The sequence below is a fragment of the Electrophorus electricus genome, chromosome 4 (genome assembly GCF_041902795.1).
Source record: "Electrophorus electricus isolate QZ-2024a chromosome 4, ASM4190279v1, whole genome shotgun sequence".
Taxonomy (NCBI): domain Eukaryota; kingdom Metazoa; phylum Chordata; class Actinopteri; order Gymnotiformes; family Gymnotidae; genus Electrophorus; species Electrophorus electricus.
In genome coordinates, this window is record NC_137500.1 from 4,905,241 (window position 1) to 4,926,125 (window position 20,885).

At 41.7% G+C, this 20,885-nt stretch overlaps 2 protein-coding genes across 6 annotated transcripts; one reads left to right on the forward strand and one right to left on the reverse strand.

The window, feature by feature from the left end:
* The first annotated feature begins 306 nt into the window (after positions 1-306).
* On the forward strand, positions 307-12,420 carry slc35b4 (solute carrier family 35 member B4). Of its 5 annotated transcripts, XR_014123083.1 has the most exons (14): positions 307-529; positions 893-1,006; positions 1,245-1,347; positions 1,804-1,853; positions 2,139-2,220; positions 2,403-2,463; positions 2,604-2,713; positions 2,807-2,882; positions 3,316-3,391; positions 3,582-3,843; positions 4,905-4,978; positions 7,498-7,736; positions 8,159-8,286; positions 12,303-12,420. XR_014123083.1 is itself a non-coding variant. In XM_081711904.1 (11 exons), exons 1-10 carry the CDS (start codon positions 453-455, stop codon positions 3,826-3,828), a joined length of 996 nt encoding a protein of 331 aa, XP_081568030.1. In that variant the 5' UTR covers positions 307-452; the 3' UTR covers positions 3,829-3,843; positions 4,905-5,083. The 5 variants fall into 5 exon arrangements, 2 of the variants coding, with proteins under 2 accessions (XP_081568030.1, XP_026859052.2); XR_014123080.1 differs by having other exon boundaries at positions 7,498-8,286; XR_014123082.1 differs by having other exon boundaries at positions 7,557-8,286.
* On the reverse strand, positions 8,302-16,924 carry gpr22b (G protein-coupled receptor 22b). The gene is made up of 3 exons (XM_081711903.1): positions 16,449-16,924; positions 14,579-15,588; positions 8,302-13,476 (listed from the first exon to the last, which is right to left on the reverse strand). The coding sequence occupies exon 3, from the start codon at positions 13,470-13,472 to the stop codon at positions 12,135-12,137; it is 1,338 nt and encodes a 445-aa protein (XP_081568029.1). The 5' UTR covers positions 13,473-13,476; positions 14,579-15,588; positions 16,449-16,924; the 3' UTR covers positions 8,302-12,134.
* Positions 16,925-20,885: the final 3,961 nt, after the last annotated feature.

Here is a 20,885-nt window from a genome sequence, read left to right on the forward strand (position 1 = left end):
ACGCCTGCGATCAACCCACACGACGCAAACGATATAAATGTTCTGTTAGACAATTTAACCATCAATTACATTTACACTTTGTTCTTAGAATTAAAAATATCTATATAATGGTAATATGTTGTGTTCATTTGCCGATAAATTTAGATTTACTTGTGGCGTTCTGCGTATAGGTTTGCGGAGTTGACTCAGAAGAATACACCATTTGTGGTGTTCTGCTTTCTGGGAAATGTATTGTTTAATTATTTCCGTGCTTGAGAGTTATCTGTTAAAGTACATTTAAAAGACTACAACACCCATAACACTCTACAAACCGAAGTCGGCGTACGAGTTCATTGAACAGTTTGCCTTCATTGACAGAATTGCACGTTTGTATGCAGTATGCCAACGTAATATAATCCTAGACAATTTTTTTTTTTTTGCCTGTACAGAGATATTCTTTAAGGCCCGTGAAGATGAACACGGTTTTTGCAGTCACTCTGGTGTTTGTTGGGTGCTGTAGCAATGTGGTGTTCTTGGAACTTTTGGTAAGGTGAGTACCACTTCTCCAACTAGCCCTGGTTAAACAGCCTTATCCTCCCTCCTGCCGTCGTTAATAATACCCTTGTTACACTCTTAACTACTGTGTTTGGTAGCACAGCATGTAGTTATCACATTCGGTGTTAGGTGGGTAGATAGCTAATGGCTATATATTAAGGTACTTGACTTGTACTCGGAAAGGTTGCTGGTTCAAGCCCCACCACTGTCAAGTTGCCACTGTTGGGCCCCTGAGCAAGACCCTTAACCGTTCAAGCTGTACTCAGTCATAACTGTAAGTCGCTTTGGACAAAAGCGTCAGCCAAATGCCATTAATGTAAACGTAACTAACAAGTTAACTCTTTTATTACTTTAACAGGGATTTCCCAGGATGTGGAAATATTGTCACTTTTGCCCAGTTTGCTTTTATTGCATTTGAGGGGTTCATTTTTGAAGTGAATTTCGGACGCAAGAAACCAGCCATACCTCTCAGGTATCTATCTGAAAAATGCCATGTTTGTATCAGTCCAAAAAGAGTCTTGGCTTTTGCACACATAGCACAGTATCTGCAGTTTAGCCAAATGCCTGCTCACTGTTTTTTGTGGGTAAATATTTATCTAATGAATGAGTGCAGGTCATACATTAGATTTTATGAATGAAAGAGTACTGCTCATACATTAGATTTTAACTTGTTGTTTTACAAGTTTTGTCTTCTGTTTTATCCTCTGCAGTAACTATGTAATAATGGTGACCATGTTTTTTACTGTAAGTGTTATCAACAACTGTGCCCTCAATTTCAACATCGCAATGCCACTGCACATGATCTTTAGATCTGTAAGTCCAGTCGTTTTCATTCTTAAGATTCTTGGCTATGTAATTCTGATCATTATACACTTTTGGTACAAACCTTTTTTGCTTATTTGCTTATTTTGCTTCTGCACTTTGGACCCTTAAAGCAAAGTATCAAAAATGCAAAGGCATTTTTGATACCTTGCTTTAAGGGTCCAAACTGCAGAACTTAACAGACCAAACTTAACACTCAATAATAACATTTCTCTTATAAATGACATTATAATGTTGTATATACATTTTTAGAGCAGAGACAGGGTAGAATAGTATTTTATTAGCCAGGTGGTCAGGTGAATGTAAAGATATCACATAACAAAAATACAAAATGGATAAATAAACAAAAAACGTTATAAGATCTGTGATTTCTGTGGGCTGGCATAATGACAGACCCCAGAAGATGAATTACACTTGGTGACTGATGTAAAATGTCTTACTCTCTAGGGCTCTTTAATAGCAAACATGATACTGGGTATCATCATATTGAAAAAAAGGTAAAATATGCTACCTAACTATTCACTTCAGTTTCACTTCCTATTTTCAACAGTTTATTGTTTCATCTATTTCATTTATTTGTCGTTTGTTTTATGGATAGCTTATTGATATTCTCATCTTATACGGTATATTATCTGTGTTGTCTTCGTTTTCTGTTTTGATAGATCTTATCAATCAGACTGTGTATTTACATACCAATATCAAGCTTCACTTAAGGGCTACTGAATGTTAAATGGATGGTACTTCACATTATTACTAATGGGATGTTTTTCTTTCTGTTGCAGATATTCAGTGAGTAAATATCTCTCCATAGTTCTCGTATCAGTAGGCATCTTTATCTGCACTGTCATGTCTGCCAAACAAGTGGTGAGTGTTCTCACAGACTTCGCTAATTAACATAAATGGTATCCTAAACAGTTTTCCTTAAAGATGAGCATGTGTACTCGCATTATAAGATGCTTGTTTGTATTAAGCTTCTTCTGCTAATGGTATATGTTCAGTGAAAAGTCGCATGGTTTTCCATGTTGATTTTGGCCCTTTATTCTTAGAGTGCTGAAAGAGGTGGTACAGAAGAAGAAGGAATGTATGCCTTTCTACATTGGCTTTTAGGTTGGCCTATTACTGTTAATTAATATATTTCATTTGGTGTTGTTTGTTTAGCCTTTTCCTACATTTTGTACCCTTGTGCTGAATTTTTATTTAGTTTGAAATGCTCATGTCACGAGACTCACCCGAAACTGCTGTTTAAGGTATTACCATGCTGACCTTTGCCCTGCTAATGTCTGCAAGAATGGGGATTTTCCAAGAGACTTTGTACAAGAAATATGGCAAACACTCAAAGGAAGCTCTCTTCTATAATGTGAGTGAATTTACCTGCTATGTAAGAAGTTGCTAGATTTTATACATTCTCCATGTCATTTTGATTTCAGTACAATGTCTTTTCTTCTTTTAGCATTGTCTGCCTTTGCCAGGATTTGTGCTACTTTCAACCAGCATCTATAATCATGCGGTACTCTTCAGTCAAAGCAGTGAGTTGGACTCCCCATTCTTTTGCACTTAACCTTGAGGACTCCCAATTGGCTCTATCCCTTGGACATAAAGATTCCATAGCTCATTAAGCCTCTGAAGCCAAGTGAGTACAATTAGTCATAGTCATAGTTCCTCTTCTATACTGAAGCGGGAAATGCAGGAAATGGGCCAGACAGGCAGAACTTCGCAAGTGGTGCGCTTCTCAGGTAGCTTGTCCTTTAATCAGGTAGCAGTCTTCTCCAGCTGTGCTCCCTTTGGCGTTGGTGCATTCTGCTTCTTCAACTATGACACTAAAGAAGAAATACGGCAATGGTGAAAATGAACATGACTAAGCTAGGGACAAAGTTGGGCTTTTGAGGTTTCATTTTAAATAACTACACGTTCTTCTAATTGCTGATGCACATTTATTGTGGCACTGACTTTCTTCTAAAGGTCCTGTGGAAATCCCCATAATTGGTCAGTCTGTCCCAGTGATGTGGCTGTATTTACTGATGAATGTCATTACTCAGTATCCTTTCACGAGCACTTTCCAATATCTATAATGATGCTACTAATAATACAAATAACACAATGCTCTCTGTACACTACGCTCTTCATAAATGTATGATGTTCTTTATTGTTCCTTTATGCTTTCATTTTTCCAGCTTTGTCTCTTAATAATTTGGGGACCTGTTGTACCTCTTGACGCTTCCGCTCAGATATGTGTGCATTCGAGGGGTGTTCATTTTGACCACAGAGTGTACATCCCTCACCGTAACGCTAGTCGTTACGCTGCGTAAATTCCTGAGTCTCATCATCTCTATTCTGTACTTCCGGAACCCCTTCACTGCCTGGCACTGGGTGGGCACAGCTGTGGTGTTCCTTGGCACGTTACTCTACACAGAGGTCTGGTCAGGCATCCACACTCCAGTGAAAGGAGAGAAACCAGACAAGAAGACAGAGTAAAAAGCCTCATCTAAGGTGTGTGTACGTGTTTGTGTGCGTTTATGTTTGCAGTGACATTTCACTGCTAATAAAGTATGTCTGTGGTTTAGGTAATGGGTCAAGTCTTTAGAAATTATCTATTTGTGAAGGTGTGAATGTTCAATGTTTGATTAAAAGCTCACTCCACAGACTTTTGCAAACTGCTAATATTTGGGCCAAGAGTGTGTAAGTGATATTCGCACAAGTAAATATGGGTGCTATTGCCAATAGTATGTGAGGGTACTTGAAGGTTAAATTTCCAGATTCAGTTTTATTATAGGGAACTTTTTCAGAGTTTATGGCAATCAACCTTAATTAGTCTGGGCTGCTCTTTGAATTTTGTCCCTTGCTAATTGGTTATTTGTCTAAATGTCAGTGGTTATTTAAACATTTAAATAGGAGATGATAAACTGGTAACACATTTAAGATTAACGACTCAGGCCAATGTTATAAACATACACATGACTACATATTCATCTAGCTTCTTTGATCCCTATCTAGAATACAACTTATACTGTATAGAAGTAAAGTTATGCACCCTTTAGCTGTGAACCTGCATTTTGAATGGACATATTCAAGATTTAATTTTTGCAGCCGAAAAGCTCATTTCAAAACACTTAACCTCCATGTTTTGTTTTGTTTTTTATACTGATTGACATGTAGTATATATTTTTGTACATAGTTGTATTAGGATGTCCATTACCTAGTAAGCCTTGGTGTCTCACCTGATGCACTTCCCCACAACCTTTGGGTTGTTGCTCAATGTTATGCCATTATCTATTGCCATAATAAAGCGATGTTTCTTAATCTTTATTGCATGTCTCATTCTATTGTATTGCCAGTATGCGTTTCCAGACAATTTGAAAACTAACTAGGCAGTTAGTAAAGTAATATAAGAGACAATTCTGGTACAATTTTTAAACCAGACCTAAGCTGTCAATAAAAGAACAAAGTGTTTTAAAGCTCTTAGTGTGGAAAACGTTTTACAACATTTAATAGACATAAGCGCTTTCACCATTGGTGCTTTCAGTCAGTCTGAAGAGAATTTTTTTTCTCAGCCGTTTTTCCAGCAACACGGAGACGCGCAGCAGCAGCTGGAGAAATGCCTCGTTTGAGTCGGATGACGCAGAAGGTGAAGGACCAAACTTTGACAACTTTTATACATCAGCAGTGCAGTTCAAAGTTTTTTACACTAAACATAAAGCAACAGAAAAAAGACAAACGGGCAACAAATAAAAGCGATGACACAAAATGAGCTGCATTAACATTATTTAAAAAGGTCAAAAAGATTAGATAAACACACAATAAAAAATACAACAGCTAGCCTAAAAGTAATATACTGGTAAAAGTAAGGGACATTAAAAATCTAGTTAAACATTAGTTTTAAAAATGTTTAGCTATCACTAGCTGTGGTATTTTGTCCCGTAATATACTGGATGTGATTTCTCGTTCCCACCGTTTGCCTGTGCAGAGCTCTCTGTAGAGCCACCCCATTACTGCTCGTCGTGGAGGAACTCAGGCCTTTTCCACTTGCCCGATCTTAATAGTGGAGGCGCTTATCGATGATACATTTAAAGACTTGCTTCGATTCGTACACGATCGAGCGCGGTTTTTACAAGCCATATTTCACACAATAGTTTACAGTCGCCCTGCCATTTCCAAGTAGGAGTTGCTTATCTTGGCTGCTTCACGGTTTAGTTTCCTTTCTTACAATTTTAAGCCAGTTCCAGTTTTCAGTTTAGATTTTATTTAGGCGAATGCGATGCAACATGCATGACAGAATTTATATGAGGTGAAGAGTGTAATTTGATCCAAATAATTGGTATATCTAATTTAAAGCTTGTGTCATAAGCATACATAATTTACCCATGGGTTTCTCAGTTTCTGAAGTCCATATCGTAAAGTCTTGTAATGTATCTTGGCTACAGTAATGGGGCAATTTGCCTTAAAAATAAATGAAGTAATGACGTAACCAATTTATCTTTACCCCTCAGCTCTCATTAGTGTAAAGTCCAGACTCTCTCTCTCTCTCTCTCTCTCTCTCTCTCTCTCTCTCTCTCTCTCTCTCTCTCTCTCAGAGAGAGAGCGAGCGAGCGAGCGAGCGAGAGAGAGAGATCAAATTATTGGCATGCATCAAGCAGAGAAAAAAATCTAAGAAGATTGCTGAAACCACTAAAGTCGGGTTAAGAACTGTCCAGTGCATTATTAAAAAGTGGAAGGACATTGGGGAAACATCATCTTCGAGGAAGGAATGTAGTCGTAAAAAAAATCGAATGATCGTGATCGGTGATCACTTAAACGTGTGGTGAAATCAAATCGTAGAAAAACAACAGTAGAACTCAGGATATGTTTAATAGTGAAAGTGAGAGCATTTCCACAATGCGAAGGGAACTCAAGGGACTGAAACTAAACAGCTGTGTAGCCTTAAGAAAACCACTTGTCAGTGAGGCTAGCTGAGGCTAACCGGCAAAAACAGCTTCAATTTGCTAGGGAGCATAAAGATTGGACTCTGGAGCAGTGGAAGAAGGTCATGTGGTCTGATGAGTCCAGATTTACCCTGTTCCGGAGTGATGGGCGCATCAGGGTAAGAAGAGAGACGGCTGAAGTGATGCAGCCATCCTGCCTTGTGCCTACCGTACAAGCCTGTGGTGTTAGTGAGGATGCTGCAGTTAGTCAGGTCTAGGTTCAGCAACGTTATGTGCCCAAAGAATGAGGTCAGCTGACTACCTGAATATACTGAATGACCAGGTTATTCCATCAATAGATTTTTTCTTCCCTGATGGCACGGGCATATTCCAAGATGACAATGCCAGGATTCATCGGGCTCAAATTGTGAAAGAGTGGTTCAGGGAGCATGAGACATCATTTTCACACATGGATTGGCCACCACAGAGAGTCCAGACCTGAACCCCACTGAGAATCTTTGGGATGTGTCACCCATCATCAATACCAGATCTTGGGGGAAAATTAATGCAACTCTGGACAGAAATAAATGTTCTGACATTGCAGAAGCTTGTGTAAATGATGCCACAGTGAATGCTTGCTGTAATCAAAGCTAAAGGCGGTCCAACGAAATATCAGAGTGTGTGAACTTTTTTTTTGGCTAGGCAGGTATATTTAAGTATGTATATATATCTATATATATATATATTGTTGAATATATCATATTTATATATATATATATATATATATATATATATATATATATATATATATATATATATATAGAGAGAGAGAGAGAGAGAGAGAGAGAGAGAGTAGAATTTCAGTGTTTTCATGTTGTTGAACACTGTGGTACTAAAACTTGCAGTTACAGAAGTGTACAGAATGTTATGCATAGTAGCTTGATGTATGATAAGTCTTGGAATAAATAGATAACATCCACAAACTTGAAGTTTGAATTGCTAGAACATCAAAAAAACATGCAGATGTTTTATGCATTTCAGGTTGAATGCTGAGTAGTTAGTTGGAACGTGCAAGTCAATTCTGCAAAACTGATGATATTCACCAAAAATATCTAAACAAACTGAAGTAAATCTAACTTTTGCTTTAAAATGAAAATGATCAGACTTTCATAGCTCTGAAGAACATGGTATCCTACCAACAACGAATATTTCTGATGATTTTTTTTCTACATTTTCTTTCCCTTAGGCATTTATTTCACAAAATACAGATTGGGCATCAAGATGTAAAACGTGTCTGTGCTTTAGGTAGGAGGAGGAGACAAGGCTCTGGACAAAGCTCATCCTCAGCTCCAGGCAAAGGTTCAGAAAGTTCTAGAAGAACAGCCGACTGCCCTTCAGCAGTCTCTCAATGGCACTATTGTGAAGGGGCATATGAAAACTCAGGGCAAATATCCCAGTATTACGTAAAATATACCCTCCTGCACAGTAAGTGTGTGTGTGTATTTCTGTATGTGTGGAGGGGTGAGTGAAGTGTATGCACACTTCAGTGAACCAGTGTACTCATATGTTCATGCACTTAAACATATAATGTGTGTATATTTATTCTGCATTTTAACAGTATCACCCTTTCAGCTTTTTGTGAGTCAGAATGTTTGGGGATGTGAGGTTTGCCTTTAAAACTATTTCCTTATGTAATTAAGCTTTGCTAAACCTGCCAAATGTCACACTAACCCATTTTTATTCAATTAAAAGCAAACTTTGTTTCTACTGTAAAATACATGATATCTTTCATTTACAATAACATGTTTGGAGAACTGGACTACATCAGCGCTGTAGCAGCTAGCCTGATTGAGATCTCTTGATTTCTTCTTCTTTATTCTCTTTCCCTATGTTGGGCTCCTTTGTAGCAGTGGATAGAGACAAAGGTCAGCACGGTGGAGAGGAGCGATGGCCCCTGCACACGCCTATTCCACGCTCTTCCTAAAGTCTGTCTGTGGGTCTCTCCTGCTCTGCCCAGGTTCTCTGCAGATCACAGGTAAAATATTAGCATTACATGTCAGCTGACGGAGGATTTGAGTGGGTGCATCGCTCAGTCTTGATGACTGCATACCCTTAAGCTGGATCGTTACTCGGGTGGTTTTAGTAGGGTGATTGCACAAGCTGCAGAGATCCGTGCATCAAGACTCTGTGTGCAGCTCGTCTCTCCGTGCTCCTGAAACTGATGTATAAGCTGAGCGAGAAGAACAGAGAGTTGGAAATGCAATACTCCTTCTATAGAGAGCACATTTCCAAGCCCTCATGGAAGAGAATGTAAGAAATAGCATAAGTCTAGCACACAATACACCATGGCCACAATAAAGCTAATTTTATTTCCAGAACAGGCATCTCCTCAGTGCATTTGGGAAATTGACAATTAATATGGTGATGCCTTTATATATTTTCTCTTTCTCTTTCTCCCATGTCACGTGGATTGAGTCACAGCAGAGTGCTTCAGAAAGGGTTTGGGACACACACACACTGTGGCTCCACGTGAGTGGGCCGCAGCGTGAGTTCTTGGCCCAAAATAGCATATTCCTTTACAAAGTGTCAATCACATCTGAACTTTAGTGTCCAGTGAATGTCAGCACCATTACATCACTGCAATAACAGTGGTGAAAAGTCACACTGACATCTTCATTACAATTGAGAGAACTTAGAATAGAATAAAAAAAACTGTTGGTGTCGTTCTGGCGCACGTAATAAAATGTCCTCTGGCCCTGGTCTGGGGAAAGTATAAACAGAGCGGAAGGCGTGTAGGATGTGTGCATTGGTTTTGCATGCTGGCTGTGCATACAGAATCTAAACTGAAAACTATAGCTCCTGAATGTGTTGGGAGGCTGTTAATTGCAGAACTGGTTTTCATTCTCACTATGTCTCCCTCTTTAGGAGATACCAGAGGAAGCTGGTTTTGTTCAGAGAGAGATTGTGAAATGTTACAGCGAGGGTGCATTCCCGAGTCTGACTTGTTCCACTATTGCCTTGCTGTGCATATAGTGTGTGCTAAACGAGTACATCCAGGTACACACCTTTACATTCTGGTCAGTTTGGATAGAGGTGGCTTAAACAGGACATTTTCGCTATTCTGCGCTATTTCACTATTTTTCCATTTATTAAATCCTGTTAATTAGGTCAGAGGTTTTTTTTAGGTTATCACAAAATACTAACCAACATATTGTGTTGGTCTTTTCCCTATTTTGGTGTCAGTGTTTTACCATTAAGGCTCTGGATATATCATCAAATAATGTGAGGGTCAGTACAAGGGGGCGAATATCCCATTCTTTTAAATTGCCATCTGTGTTTACTGAAATGATTAATGAGTCATATTCTAGATGTATTTTCTCCTCCTCAGAATAAGAGACCAAACACAGGTGGTTAAATCTATTCCCTGGTTCATCAGAACACACTGCATTAAAAACCACACCAGCAAAAAGGAGAAGAACATTACAAGCAAGTCACTGCAGTAGTATAAGACCAGTCTTATTAGTGACAATAAGTGTTGGGTTTAGAAATTATTTCCATTTTAGAGCAACATTTGTTGCAGGTGAGCCCGCTACCATTAGCACACTAACACTTTAGATGCATAATTTTCACCTTCAAATCTGCAGTGACACTTAAACTACTATCACAGTTAGAGAAAATGAAGAATCACTGTGCTTTGTTTCAACTCATCGCACAGCTGAAATGTTTGGCTAGAAGCCTATTTGGAGCTGAGGGATATTTTGGATGCAGAGGACAACGACAGAACAAATTCATTTAAATGAAAAAAATTGTATTTTCTTCTTGTATTTTCTATCCTTCAGGATTTTTTTTCCCATTTCCAAAAAGAAAAAGCGTGTGTGTTTTGTGCTGATGACCTATATTTTAGATTGTGATGTACAGTTGTGTACCAATAACACGACTAATTTCAAACTAAATGACCCGCAACATTTGTCCACCAGGGTGCGCTTTGGTTTTAGGATTTTTCTTTGTGACTGTCCTCTGGCGAGTGCTCTGTCTTATCTGGATACTTAATCACTTCTGGATTACTTGAGCAGCTTCTTGCTTGCATTTCCAATCAGGGCTCCAGCAGAAGCCGTCCATTGTGGGTTTAGAATATGAAGGGAGGAGGTAGGGCTGGGGTAGAGAGAGAAAGAGGGGGATGTGTCTGCCTGGTGAGGCACAGAAAGCTTTAGGGCACTGCCCCACTCTGCTCACTCTTTGTAACACTCTGTCACCTTTTGATAAAGCTGTCAGATGCATGAACACACACACACACACACACACACACACACACACACACACACACGCGCGCACGCGCATGCACACAGACACACATACATACGCACACACACATGCATGCGCACGAACATGCATGCACACACATACGAGCGCACACAAACACATACTTGCACACACACACACACACACACACACACACACACACACACACACACACACACACACACACACAGTGTCACATGGCAAAACAATCATATTCCCTCTCTCTGTATTTCTTTATCGTTCTGTTTTATACATGCATGCTTGCCTTTGCAAACCAAGCACAACAAAATATGTTTAATCTCTTTGGATCCTTCCCCTCTTAAGCTAAATATGGCAGCTGAGTCTGACATTTTAGTACTAATCTCAGTAAACAATAGGTAGGGTGCTGACTTCATGTGCTAATGACCTTTTTGATTGCTCTGGAAAACAAAACATTATGAAAGTCAACCCAGGCCCTGCTGGGCAGATTGCATCTTATTATTATTTTTTCCAAGTGCTGTCAAAATAGGAATGACCTTGAGCAGATGAGGAGCTCAGGCATTTTATTGGGTGTGCAGCGCCAGCACGTAAAACAGCTGCGCTCCAAATAGGAAATGGGCCCTCCTGCGGCAGTGCAAAGGGACCCCCTCATTTGTCTCGCTGTCCCTGTTTGTTTGTGCTAAAATGACAGGGCAGAATCTTGTACAGAGCTGATGTTGACAGTCAGGATTGTATTGATTATTGCTTTTTTCTTTCCTGTAATTAACGCTGCTGTTGTTTGGACCGCGCCACCAGGCGTAGGCCTCTGTCCCCTGTGCAAGCATTGATATTTCCTGATTGATGCAACAACAATGTCCCTTAGAGCAAACACAGGACAAGCCAATGTCGCATGTCTTACTGTTATATTGATTTGGGGGGTTAGCCTAAATTAAGACATTTTACTGGACTCAGATACCCTTCATCAGCAAAAAGGAATCACAAGTTTACATAATGAATACCATAATGTTTTTGAATCAAGTAGTGAGCACAATGGATAACCCTGTGGAGCAAGAGGTGACTAGCATTTTGCGGTTTAGTTTTTGCTCACAGAGGCCGATAGGCTTCATGCCAGTCTGCTCATCTTCAAGCTTTGTACACTGTATCATTATGAATATTGTAATCCCATAACATGCTGAGCGCTTGACTTAGGGTGGGGTGGGGCGCGGCAAGGTGGTGGACAGATGAGCAAATTTATGTGTGTTGAGCTCCAGAGACATTTTTCCCTAATTTATTACAAATACATTTATATATACTATTGACTATGGATTCTATATCAGCACATACAGTTTCATATAGAGTATATGTACATCTGGAATAATGACATATTTACAGTGTTACAAAAACATGCAGGGTGTCTTTTTATGTTTGTTTTGTTTTCTACAGCACAGTGAATGTCATCCTATTGTACTAAATCTGATGTTCATATAAATAGTAATAAACTGATACTGAACAATATGTGCACATCTAATATACTTTTGTCTAAATCACACCCTTAATTCAGTCTTTTCCCTCTGTGACCAAATAGCAGATTTGAAGATACAATCTTGCGACTGCAAGATTAACTCATTAGTCAACATCTTCCGAGGACAAACACTTTTGTCTGGCCTCGTGATCCTCAAAGGTCACTTTTTTATTTCTCTTTGGATCAATCCATGAGTTCTTTATGACCGAATTGGTGGGCAGCGGGTCCGCCTCAATAATAGACACCACCCGCTTCTTCATCTTGCTCTTTAGAACTTTCTGGAACTTCTGCCGTGTGAAGGCGTAGAGCAGCGGATGGAAGACCGTCGTCCCATAGGCCATGACCAGGAGGCCCAGGCGCAGCTTGACGGTGAGGTCACTGGGACCCGTGCTGAGGATAACGCTGTTGAGCACGGTTATGGGTGTCCAACACAGCAGAAACGTAGAGATGATGAGCAGGGACATGCGGAAGACGCGCTTCTGGCGCTCTCGCCGCTCGCGGTGCCGCTTGACAGCGCGCCGCAAGGCGATGATCACCGAGACGGAGGTGCGCATGCCCAGCGTGGCGCCCCCGCCGACCCCCCGCTGCCCCCCGCTGCTCTGGGAGCCGTCCGTGACCTCGGGCAGCTGCTGCTGTGAGGAGGACATCAGTGAGATGTTCTTCTTCCACCGTGTCTTCTTCTTCTTCTTCTTCTGTGAGGCATGGAAGCGCGTGCCGATCCGGATGTTGAGGGCCTGCAGGATCTTGGAATAGGTGACCAGCATGACCACGGCGGTGAAGCAGAAGATGGGGATCTGCGCCACCAGGTGGTAGTAGAGGCCCAGCTCGGTGTAGTACTCGTTGACGTGCACCACGACGGTCTGGTTGGCTTTGGTTGCCTCGGGTCCTAAGAAACCCACCTCGATGAAGGGCACCAGAAAGCTGAGGAAGGAGAGTACCCAGATGCCCCCCAGCAGGGCCACTGCCCGGCCCATGGTCAACACACGGTTGGCCGGCTTGACAGAAATGTCATAGCGGTCCAGTGTGATGGCCAGCACGTTGGCTGCGGTGGCCACACTGGCGAAGGACACGCAGGCCTCGTGAAAACAGCAGACCAGCACGGTGTCGCCCTGCAGTGAGAGCAGGAGCACAACGATGGTGAGCGGGATGCAGCACACGCACACCAGCACATCCAGCACGTGCAGGTTCATGGTGACGATGTTGCTGACCGAGCTGACCAAGTTGGACTTCATGCAGTAGAGGGCGAGCACGGTCAGATTGCTGCTCAAGCCCAGCACGATCTCCAGCATGAGGAAGCCGGTCAGTGAGACCTGGAAGCTTAGGGGGTACGGGTGCGGCTCGGACGCCGTCATGGCGGGGCTTGCGGACTCGGTGATGTCCAGGACTGTGACGTTGCTCATGGTGCCTTTTTCTTCCTGTGCTGAAGGGATAGGCTTATGCATTATCCTACACAGTCAGGGAGATGGAAGCAGAATCAGAGATGCAAATGAGAGTCAGGAAAATCTGGTAAATATTGAATTCTCAAATGTAGAGTACCATGAAACAATGTTTGAGGGTGACAGTGTTAACAAATAAAGAGACTGTGACCATAAAGTGACTGGATATGAGAAAAATGTAATTCTGTTGGACAGTCACTTTTATAAATCCAAATACATTTATCATATTACATATGAGACTACAAATATTGCAGGTGTAGGCAGCAGATAAGCTCCCCAGTCATTTCTTTAGTCGATTTCCCCAATACCACGTGATCCCTTGCTTGGGAGACATCCATGAAATCGGGTATTTGATATTTTATTTATGTTTTTCAGATTTATTAATAAAACAATTGAGGGGAAAAAAGAGAGCGAAAAGGAACAGTGTTACTTTTGTGGGAAAACAATGACAAGTTTCACAGAAAACAGACTTGGGAAGGGGGCAGTTGAAAAGCTACCTTAGAAAAATGAAGAGCTACAAAGACACATGTTGACCACTGATGTTGACCAGTCCCAGACCTTAGAGAGTGTTTTCCCAGTATGTCCACTGTGCAGTGCAGCTAATCTGAGAAATTAACTTCATTACATTTCTTGGGACGTTTCTTCAAACCATCCATTACTATTATGTGATGGCCTCTTGATTTTCCCACAGTACATTATGAAGTTATATTTTGGATACGCATTGCGCCTATTTTGTATTGTGACTGTGCTCACAATAAAGTACTTGGCATTCTGGTTTTCATCCAAAGAAGGATACTGAGAGCACAGAGGTGGGGGTGGGGTATGAAGACAGCATGCATGATGTAAAGCTGTTTCAAGGTCACAGTATGGGCAGTGATGGCCATGTAGCACTCCAGGTGACATTAAAACAGACGAGAAAGGCCTGGGGAATTGTGGGATTATAACATGTACAGTAGTTCTGGGACACCCAGTCTGTAAAACAATAGCTAAGGATAATGCTTTTTGATGCTAAAATGTCCTGAATATCAAAATATGAGAATGCTGAATATGATGCCCATATATATGTAACTTCAGTGTCACTCTTAAAAGTAATACTTTTCAGAAGAACTTACCCCAGACCTGAGCTCTGGCTCTCTCAGTCTCTGTAGTCTGTGGTTGGCCCAGAACAGTCTGGGAACAATCCAAGATGACTGTCAAACCCAAGCATGGCTTTGGAAGGATGTGTTTTGTGCCTTGTAATCCTTGTAATCCAGCAGAGAATTCTCACCTCCAAGTCCTCAAAACCTCTTCTGTTTTCTCAAACTCAACGTAACTCTTGGCCTACTACCATGTCCTGGTTAAACCATGAAGAAGCTAGTTTCAATCTAACCACCTCTCAGGTTTCTGACAGACCAGAGGTTGAGTGGGTCATGAATAATGCTGGACTATTTTCTCCTGCTTATAAACCTATAGTTAAAACTGGGACAAGCCTGTGACAGAACTGGACAAGGGAGAAAATTAAGAAAGCAATTCATGTGGATCATCCAGAGCAAAAAAACTTTAGAAATTCAAAGTTGAATTTAAAATAGCAACTTCGTTTAACATTTCAGATGTAGCCAGTCTCCGATCTTAAATAACCGTGCTCCATCCCAAGGTGCCTTCTGTCAGATGCACTGTTTTCCCATAATTAAGATTTTATGGACCAGGATCATTGATTTGCCATTTTTGATATGCATACACATCCGCCAAGGAAACAAAGATGCCTTAACTGTGCGTTCAGCAGTGTTGTGCAGTTACGTCGCTGTGGAAAGGTGACTTTCAGACGTCTTGTTAGTAGTGACCCTTAGATTCCAATTTTGTCATTTCATTGGTGAATTGTAAATCCAAGATGAACCAGAAATGGGTGTGTAATCGTTTGTTTTGCGAATCCGTTCCACTTTCTCATGAATATGGTAGCGTGTGAATAGTCTGGTTTCAGTAGCTCTGTTCAAAGGCTGGTTGCCCTATTCAGAGAGTAGGGGAAGAGTTCATTAGCCATGGGTCTTGCCTTGGTGAGACTCCATGAAGGACTGGAACAGTTCTTGTACGGACTGCAAACCGCTTCAAAAAGATCGTTCCCCCTCGGCTCCATTCCCCCGGCACCCTGACAGAGTAAGACAAAGCAGAAGAGTCTTGATGAGCAGAGCCACCTGTGTTGAGCTTGTCACCAGTCAACATGCAAGAGCTGGAGTGCACTACCTGGACATGCTCCCTGCTGCAGACGGAAGAAGCGCATCACCCCTGGATTTAATTATGGTCTGTGTTAAGGTAAGACAAGGGACAGCTGGGAGCTGCAGCAGATAAGGAGCAGAAGGCTGCATCTACTGTACAAGCTGCACACCTTCCAACCCCAGTCCTTTTTAGGGAAGGTATATGCAATGTGAAACAATATCCATCTCACTAAGCAAACTTTCAGATTTTTGGATCTCAGCGTGACATTTTCGATCACTAGCAAATATGGGTTATTTTAGGGGAGTAGATTTTGTGGTTGCGTCTCAGAAATGATGCCACGAAAGGGCAAGTGTGATCAGAGAGTTTGCCCCAAATACTACAGCCCAGCTCTCTTTGACCAGAGGAAACGCAGTTGGAAGCTGAGCATAATCAATCCAATTTAAAGCAAAAGACTGGTTATCTTAAAATGTGGACTGCTGTAGTTGGAGCTGATAAAGATCTGCTTCTAGCATAGAACAGGCTTAGCATCTCACCAAAAAAAAAAATACACATAAGATTCAAGCAAACAGCTTGCAGCTGGTAATGACTACTGTTGCATATATGAGGGTTTTTTTGTCTCTTTGAAAGAGAGCTGGTGTATCCATGGGAACCGGAACTCCTGAGCTTTGCTTTCTCAAACACCAGCTAAATATGTCAATACACAGCATGTAACAAAACAAGTGACTTTCTAAGATATGACTGGTTATCACAACAAATGCTTAATAGCCAAGGTTGTTGATGTCACCAACTTACCTCTATGGCTAGAGAGTTCCAGCATGTACTCGTTTCACCAACATCTCCCAACAGATCCCAGATAATCTAAAAATAATTATGTCAGAGACTACATATTGATAAGCTCCTTGAGGGTTTCGGTACAGTAATTCCCAGAATTCCCTGAGGTTTCCACAGTTGCCCTGAAGAGGAGCATTAAACAGAGGTGTAAACAGTCAGACTCCTTTTCTTATCCACGTGAACTGTCAAGAGTGCTGAAAGAATGAGAATACACAGACAAATTTAAGCAGTTCACACTTTCATGTGTCTTTTTCTGTTTTCTCTCTCTCTCGCTCTCTCACACACACATACACACACACATACACAGTCACACACTCTCTTCTCTCCGTCTCGCTCTCCACTCTGTGGTGTGTGTCAATGTATGCGTGAGCTTGGCTCATCTACCCCGGTATGCTGTTGCACTCTCTCATCTCATCCCCACTCCTACTCACTCTCTCCCTCCCTCTTTCTCTCTCTCTTTTCCCCTTCTCTCTCCCTCCCTCCTCTCGCTATCTCTCGATCCCTCCTTCTCTCTCTTTCTCTCCCTCCCTCCCCTCTCTCTTTCTCTCCCCCCCTTCCTCTCTCTCTCGTTCTCCCTCTCTCACTGCAGAGGTTTTGCAGTCCTACTCTCAGTCCTGATTGGTTTGTTGTAATAGGGTTAACCCTTTTGCCTCCAGTGAGTGAAAAGCATTCTTGCTTTTGTTTTTCTCCTGTTCTTGCAATGCTTTAATGGACATGCACTGAGATTTGGACGTGCGGTGCTGAGCACAGGATATGGCACTGCCTGTTCTTGATTCCATACTCCATGATCAAAATAGATGGGTGTGCCTATGGGTAAAGGGCATAAAGAGGACCTGCTGATGACTGATGAAGAGATTACTTGGGTGTGTGTGTGTGTGTGTGTGTGTGTGTGTGTGTGTTTGTGTATGATGTGCACTGCTCTAACACAGAGCAGATATCTGATTGATAGCTTCAATTACGCCGGCCTGTCAGTCGGCAGAGGGACCCGTCAACCTCAATTCATTTTATTTGGCTCATTTGCCAGGTGAGATAAAAGCTAGTGGGCGGAGCATGGCTACCGATTTAGACAGTTACAGCCTGTGTCCAGTGACTGTTACAGCATGTCTGTCTATAGTGACTGTTACAGCACGCCTGTGTCCAGTGACTGTTACAGCACGCCTGTGTCCAGTGACTGTTACAGCACACCAGTGTCCAGTGACTGTTAAAGCACACCTGTGTCCAGTGACTGTTACACCACGCCTGTGTCCAGTGACTGTTACAGCACGCCTGTGTCCAGTGACTGTTACACCACGCCTGTGTCCAGTGACTATTACAGCACGCCTGTGTCCAGTGACTGTTACAGCATGCCTGTGCATGTGCATGCGCATATCATCAGAGTTTAATTTAAAGCATTTCTAGACATAAATGCATGTTGTTCTGCCTCCCACTCATAGCTCTTAGCACCAGGAATTACATGTGTTGAAGCAGCCGTGCAAAGATAAGCCTAGCTCCCATTAATATGACCAGCACTGCTACTGATTGGATGCAGTAAGTGGAACTATTCTTTATATCAGTAGCCACCAACCATGCTGCTGATGATCTAACAACACGCAGAATTTAGTTCCAACCCCAGTTCTTTACAACCATCCACATTGTCTTCAGAAGTCTCTGATTTGCTACTATATTTTCATTGGAAGTGATACCACAAGAACATAGAACTCCAGAGATATGGCTGCTCACTGCTGCTTTAAATCAATAATCATGTTTGTAATAATAATATTTCCGGTGTAAATAGCGGAGTTGGGTAGTTATTTGAGCCTCGTGGTTTTACATGTACACAATACTTTTGTAGATTTGTTGTATACTGCTCTGATTGCTTTTGTGACTGTGTGTAAGTGTACAGTGCGGAGAGCATGACACAATTCCTACTCTCTCTGAGGATCCTGTGGTGTGCAGATAGTGTATCATTAAGTGGCGAATGTTCCTCTGTAGAAGAGGCAAAGCACTCAGTAAAACTTTTCACTAAAGAGGGACTCAATATTTCATTTTCACATTAATATTTTAGTTGGATTTTCCTGCAGTCTCCAGACGCTACTGACTGATATTCTGTTATTCTGAGTCATTTTTCTTCCCTTTGCTGTTCTGCATTGATGGAGGGGGCAGCATTCTTATTGTATATGTTCATGTATATGAATGAAACAGATACTGCATTAAAGCACCATATACATGAACACTTTTCCTCCAGTACTATGTTCTAGTACAGAAAAGGGGAGAAGATGATAATGCACATACTTCAATACAATTTTACAAAATAACTTTCGAATTATTATTTTTTACTCCAAGGTACTGATGGGGGACTAAGTATGTCCTTTGTATGTTCAAGTATGTTTTCTACATATTTTGCTGGGCACTCAAAGTGCAAAGTAATAATTCTGCACAGCCTCAACAATGATTTATCATCCTCAAACATCCCCCCACACAGTGTTTGGACTCTAAGAAACAACTCAGGTTCTGTTATGCATATCCAAAGTCCATAAGTATGTAGAAAATACATATATTTCACATTTTAAGCCTGTGGTCCATCTATACTCATACTGGGCACGCTGACGTTATTCGAGTCAACACTGCCGGACATTCTAGAATAGGCTGGGGGAGTTTGTCCTTGCTGTGTAATTTTGGTTTTTTGTCCAGTTCAGGCTTCCATCAGTCACTAAGCAATATGTTTATATGAGGATACTTCTATAAGTTCCAGCTGCATGTTCGTCAGTGTGACTGTGATGAGTCAGCTGCCAGAGAGCAGGATGGAGATGGGGGGGGGGGCATGGCTTTTCTCTCTTGCCTGCAGTGGCTCTCTGCTGCTCTGAATCCGGAGCACGTGTGAGCCCCCCTAGATTAGCCGCTTGCCAGTAGAGCCGCCTGCCTTTGTGTATTTGAAGGGACTGAATGGTTTTAATCAGCGGGCTTTTACTATGCACTGTACATCAGACTGTACTATATGAAAGAGCCTAAAAGTGTTTTGCTAAGGTGTTATTTTGGTTCGGTTTGATCACTGGGTCTACATAAAAGAAAGCTCCCAACATTTAAAAGCAAAATGATGTACTCAATGAAAGGTTGTTTTAGGGCCACCATTCAGGCAGTTTCATTAATGTGCTCTTACACAAATCAGCTATTCCTACACTTCTCAATTATTAGAACTACACAAACCAATTTGGATTATTTGTCTTGGGTTTAAATGATTAAATAATCTCTCTATCCCTCTCCCTCTCTCTCTTTTTCTTTTTCTCCCTCTCTCTGATAAAGAGAGAAACCCACCACATTAAATTGTGCATATGTTTATAATTGCACTTCTTTGTAATTCATGTTGTTCACTATGACATTCACCACTCCCACTTTTTTTTTTTCAAGAAAAGCCTAATTTGATTGGACTTTAAAACATTTAATTGTAATAATTTATTGGGCTGGGGGTGGGGGGGGGGCCCTTTGGAACAAAATATATAAAACAAAAATATTCCACTCTAACTCCAAATGGGCCAAATTGGAATGAATGTCTCTTTCTCTGAAGAAGCTATCATGGCTTAATTCTGGTTCCAGTGGCTTTTGGCAATGTGCCACACTTCCTGCTTGGGTAAGCTGTGTTTGTGTTGGGGTGTGAGAGTGCAGGGGACGGCGTGGGAAAAGGCCGCCTGTCACTGCGGCTCCAGCGTCTGCTGCAGGGGGCTGTCTTCAGCATGCTTGCACGCTCATCCACACTCTCCCCTCCAGCCAAGGCTCCTGAGGCCAACTGCACTGTCATGCCTGCCAAAGCACTGAAGTCATCTTTCCAGGACCAAAGACACTGCTAAATTCACTAAATCCATTAGGTCTGCATGCGGGTTATACACTAGACTTACATGTGTGTTGTATGTAGCGATGTCATTTGTAAATTCACTTATTAGTCTAATTCACAAGTGTTTTTCCACCTGTTACTGATGGGGACCAAGTATGTTCTCTGAGCTGTCTTTTGAGTATCCGAGCTTTTGTATGAGAACCAACATTGTTTGTTCTGACTCGTTTGAATGTTTGGCCTTTAATTTCCAGATTGAAGCAACATTATCAAGGACAGGAACATGGGAGCATAAGACAACATATCATATGAAGCTGAGCTATAAGCAGCAACTCGAATGGAGTGGATGGGATATGGACTCATCAATCATTATGTCAACGTAGAGAGCTACGTGTGGTCAGGCCACTGTAACCTCCCATGAAGTCACGTGAAGGTCTGCTTGTTTTTCCACTCTGGGGACTGGGGCAGCCGTTGTTTGGAACCACGGGGGAAACACAGGAATATCACTACAAACATCTCACACATGAACATCGACAGAGGGGGTCCATAGTGGAGATGGGTCCTTGTAACTTTCTCACACTAAAAAAGATGAACGA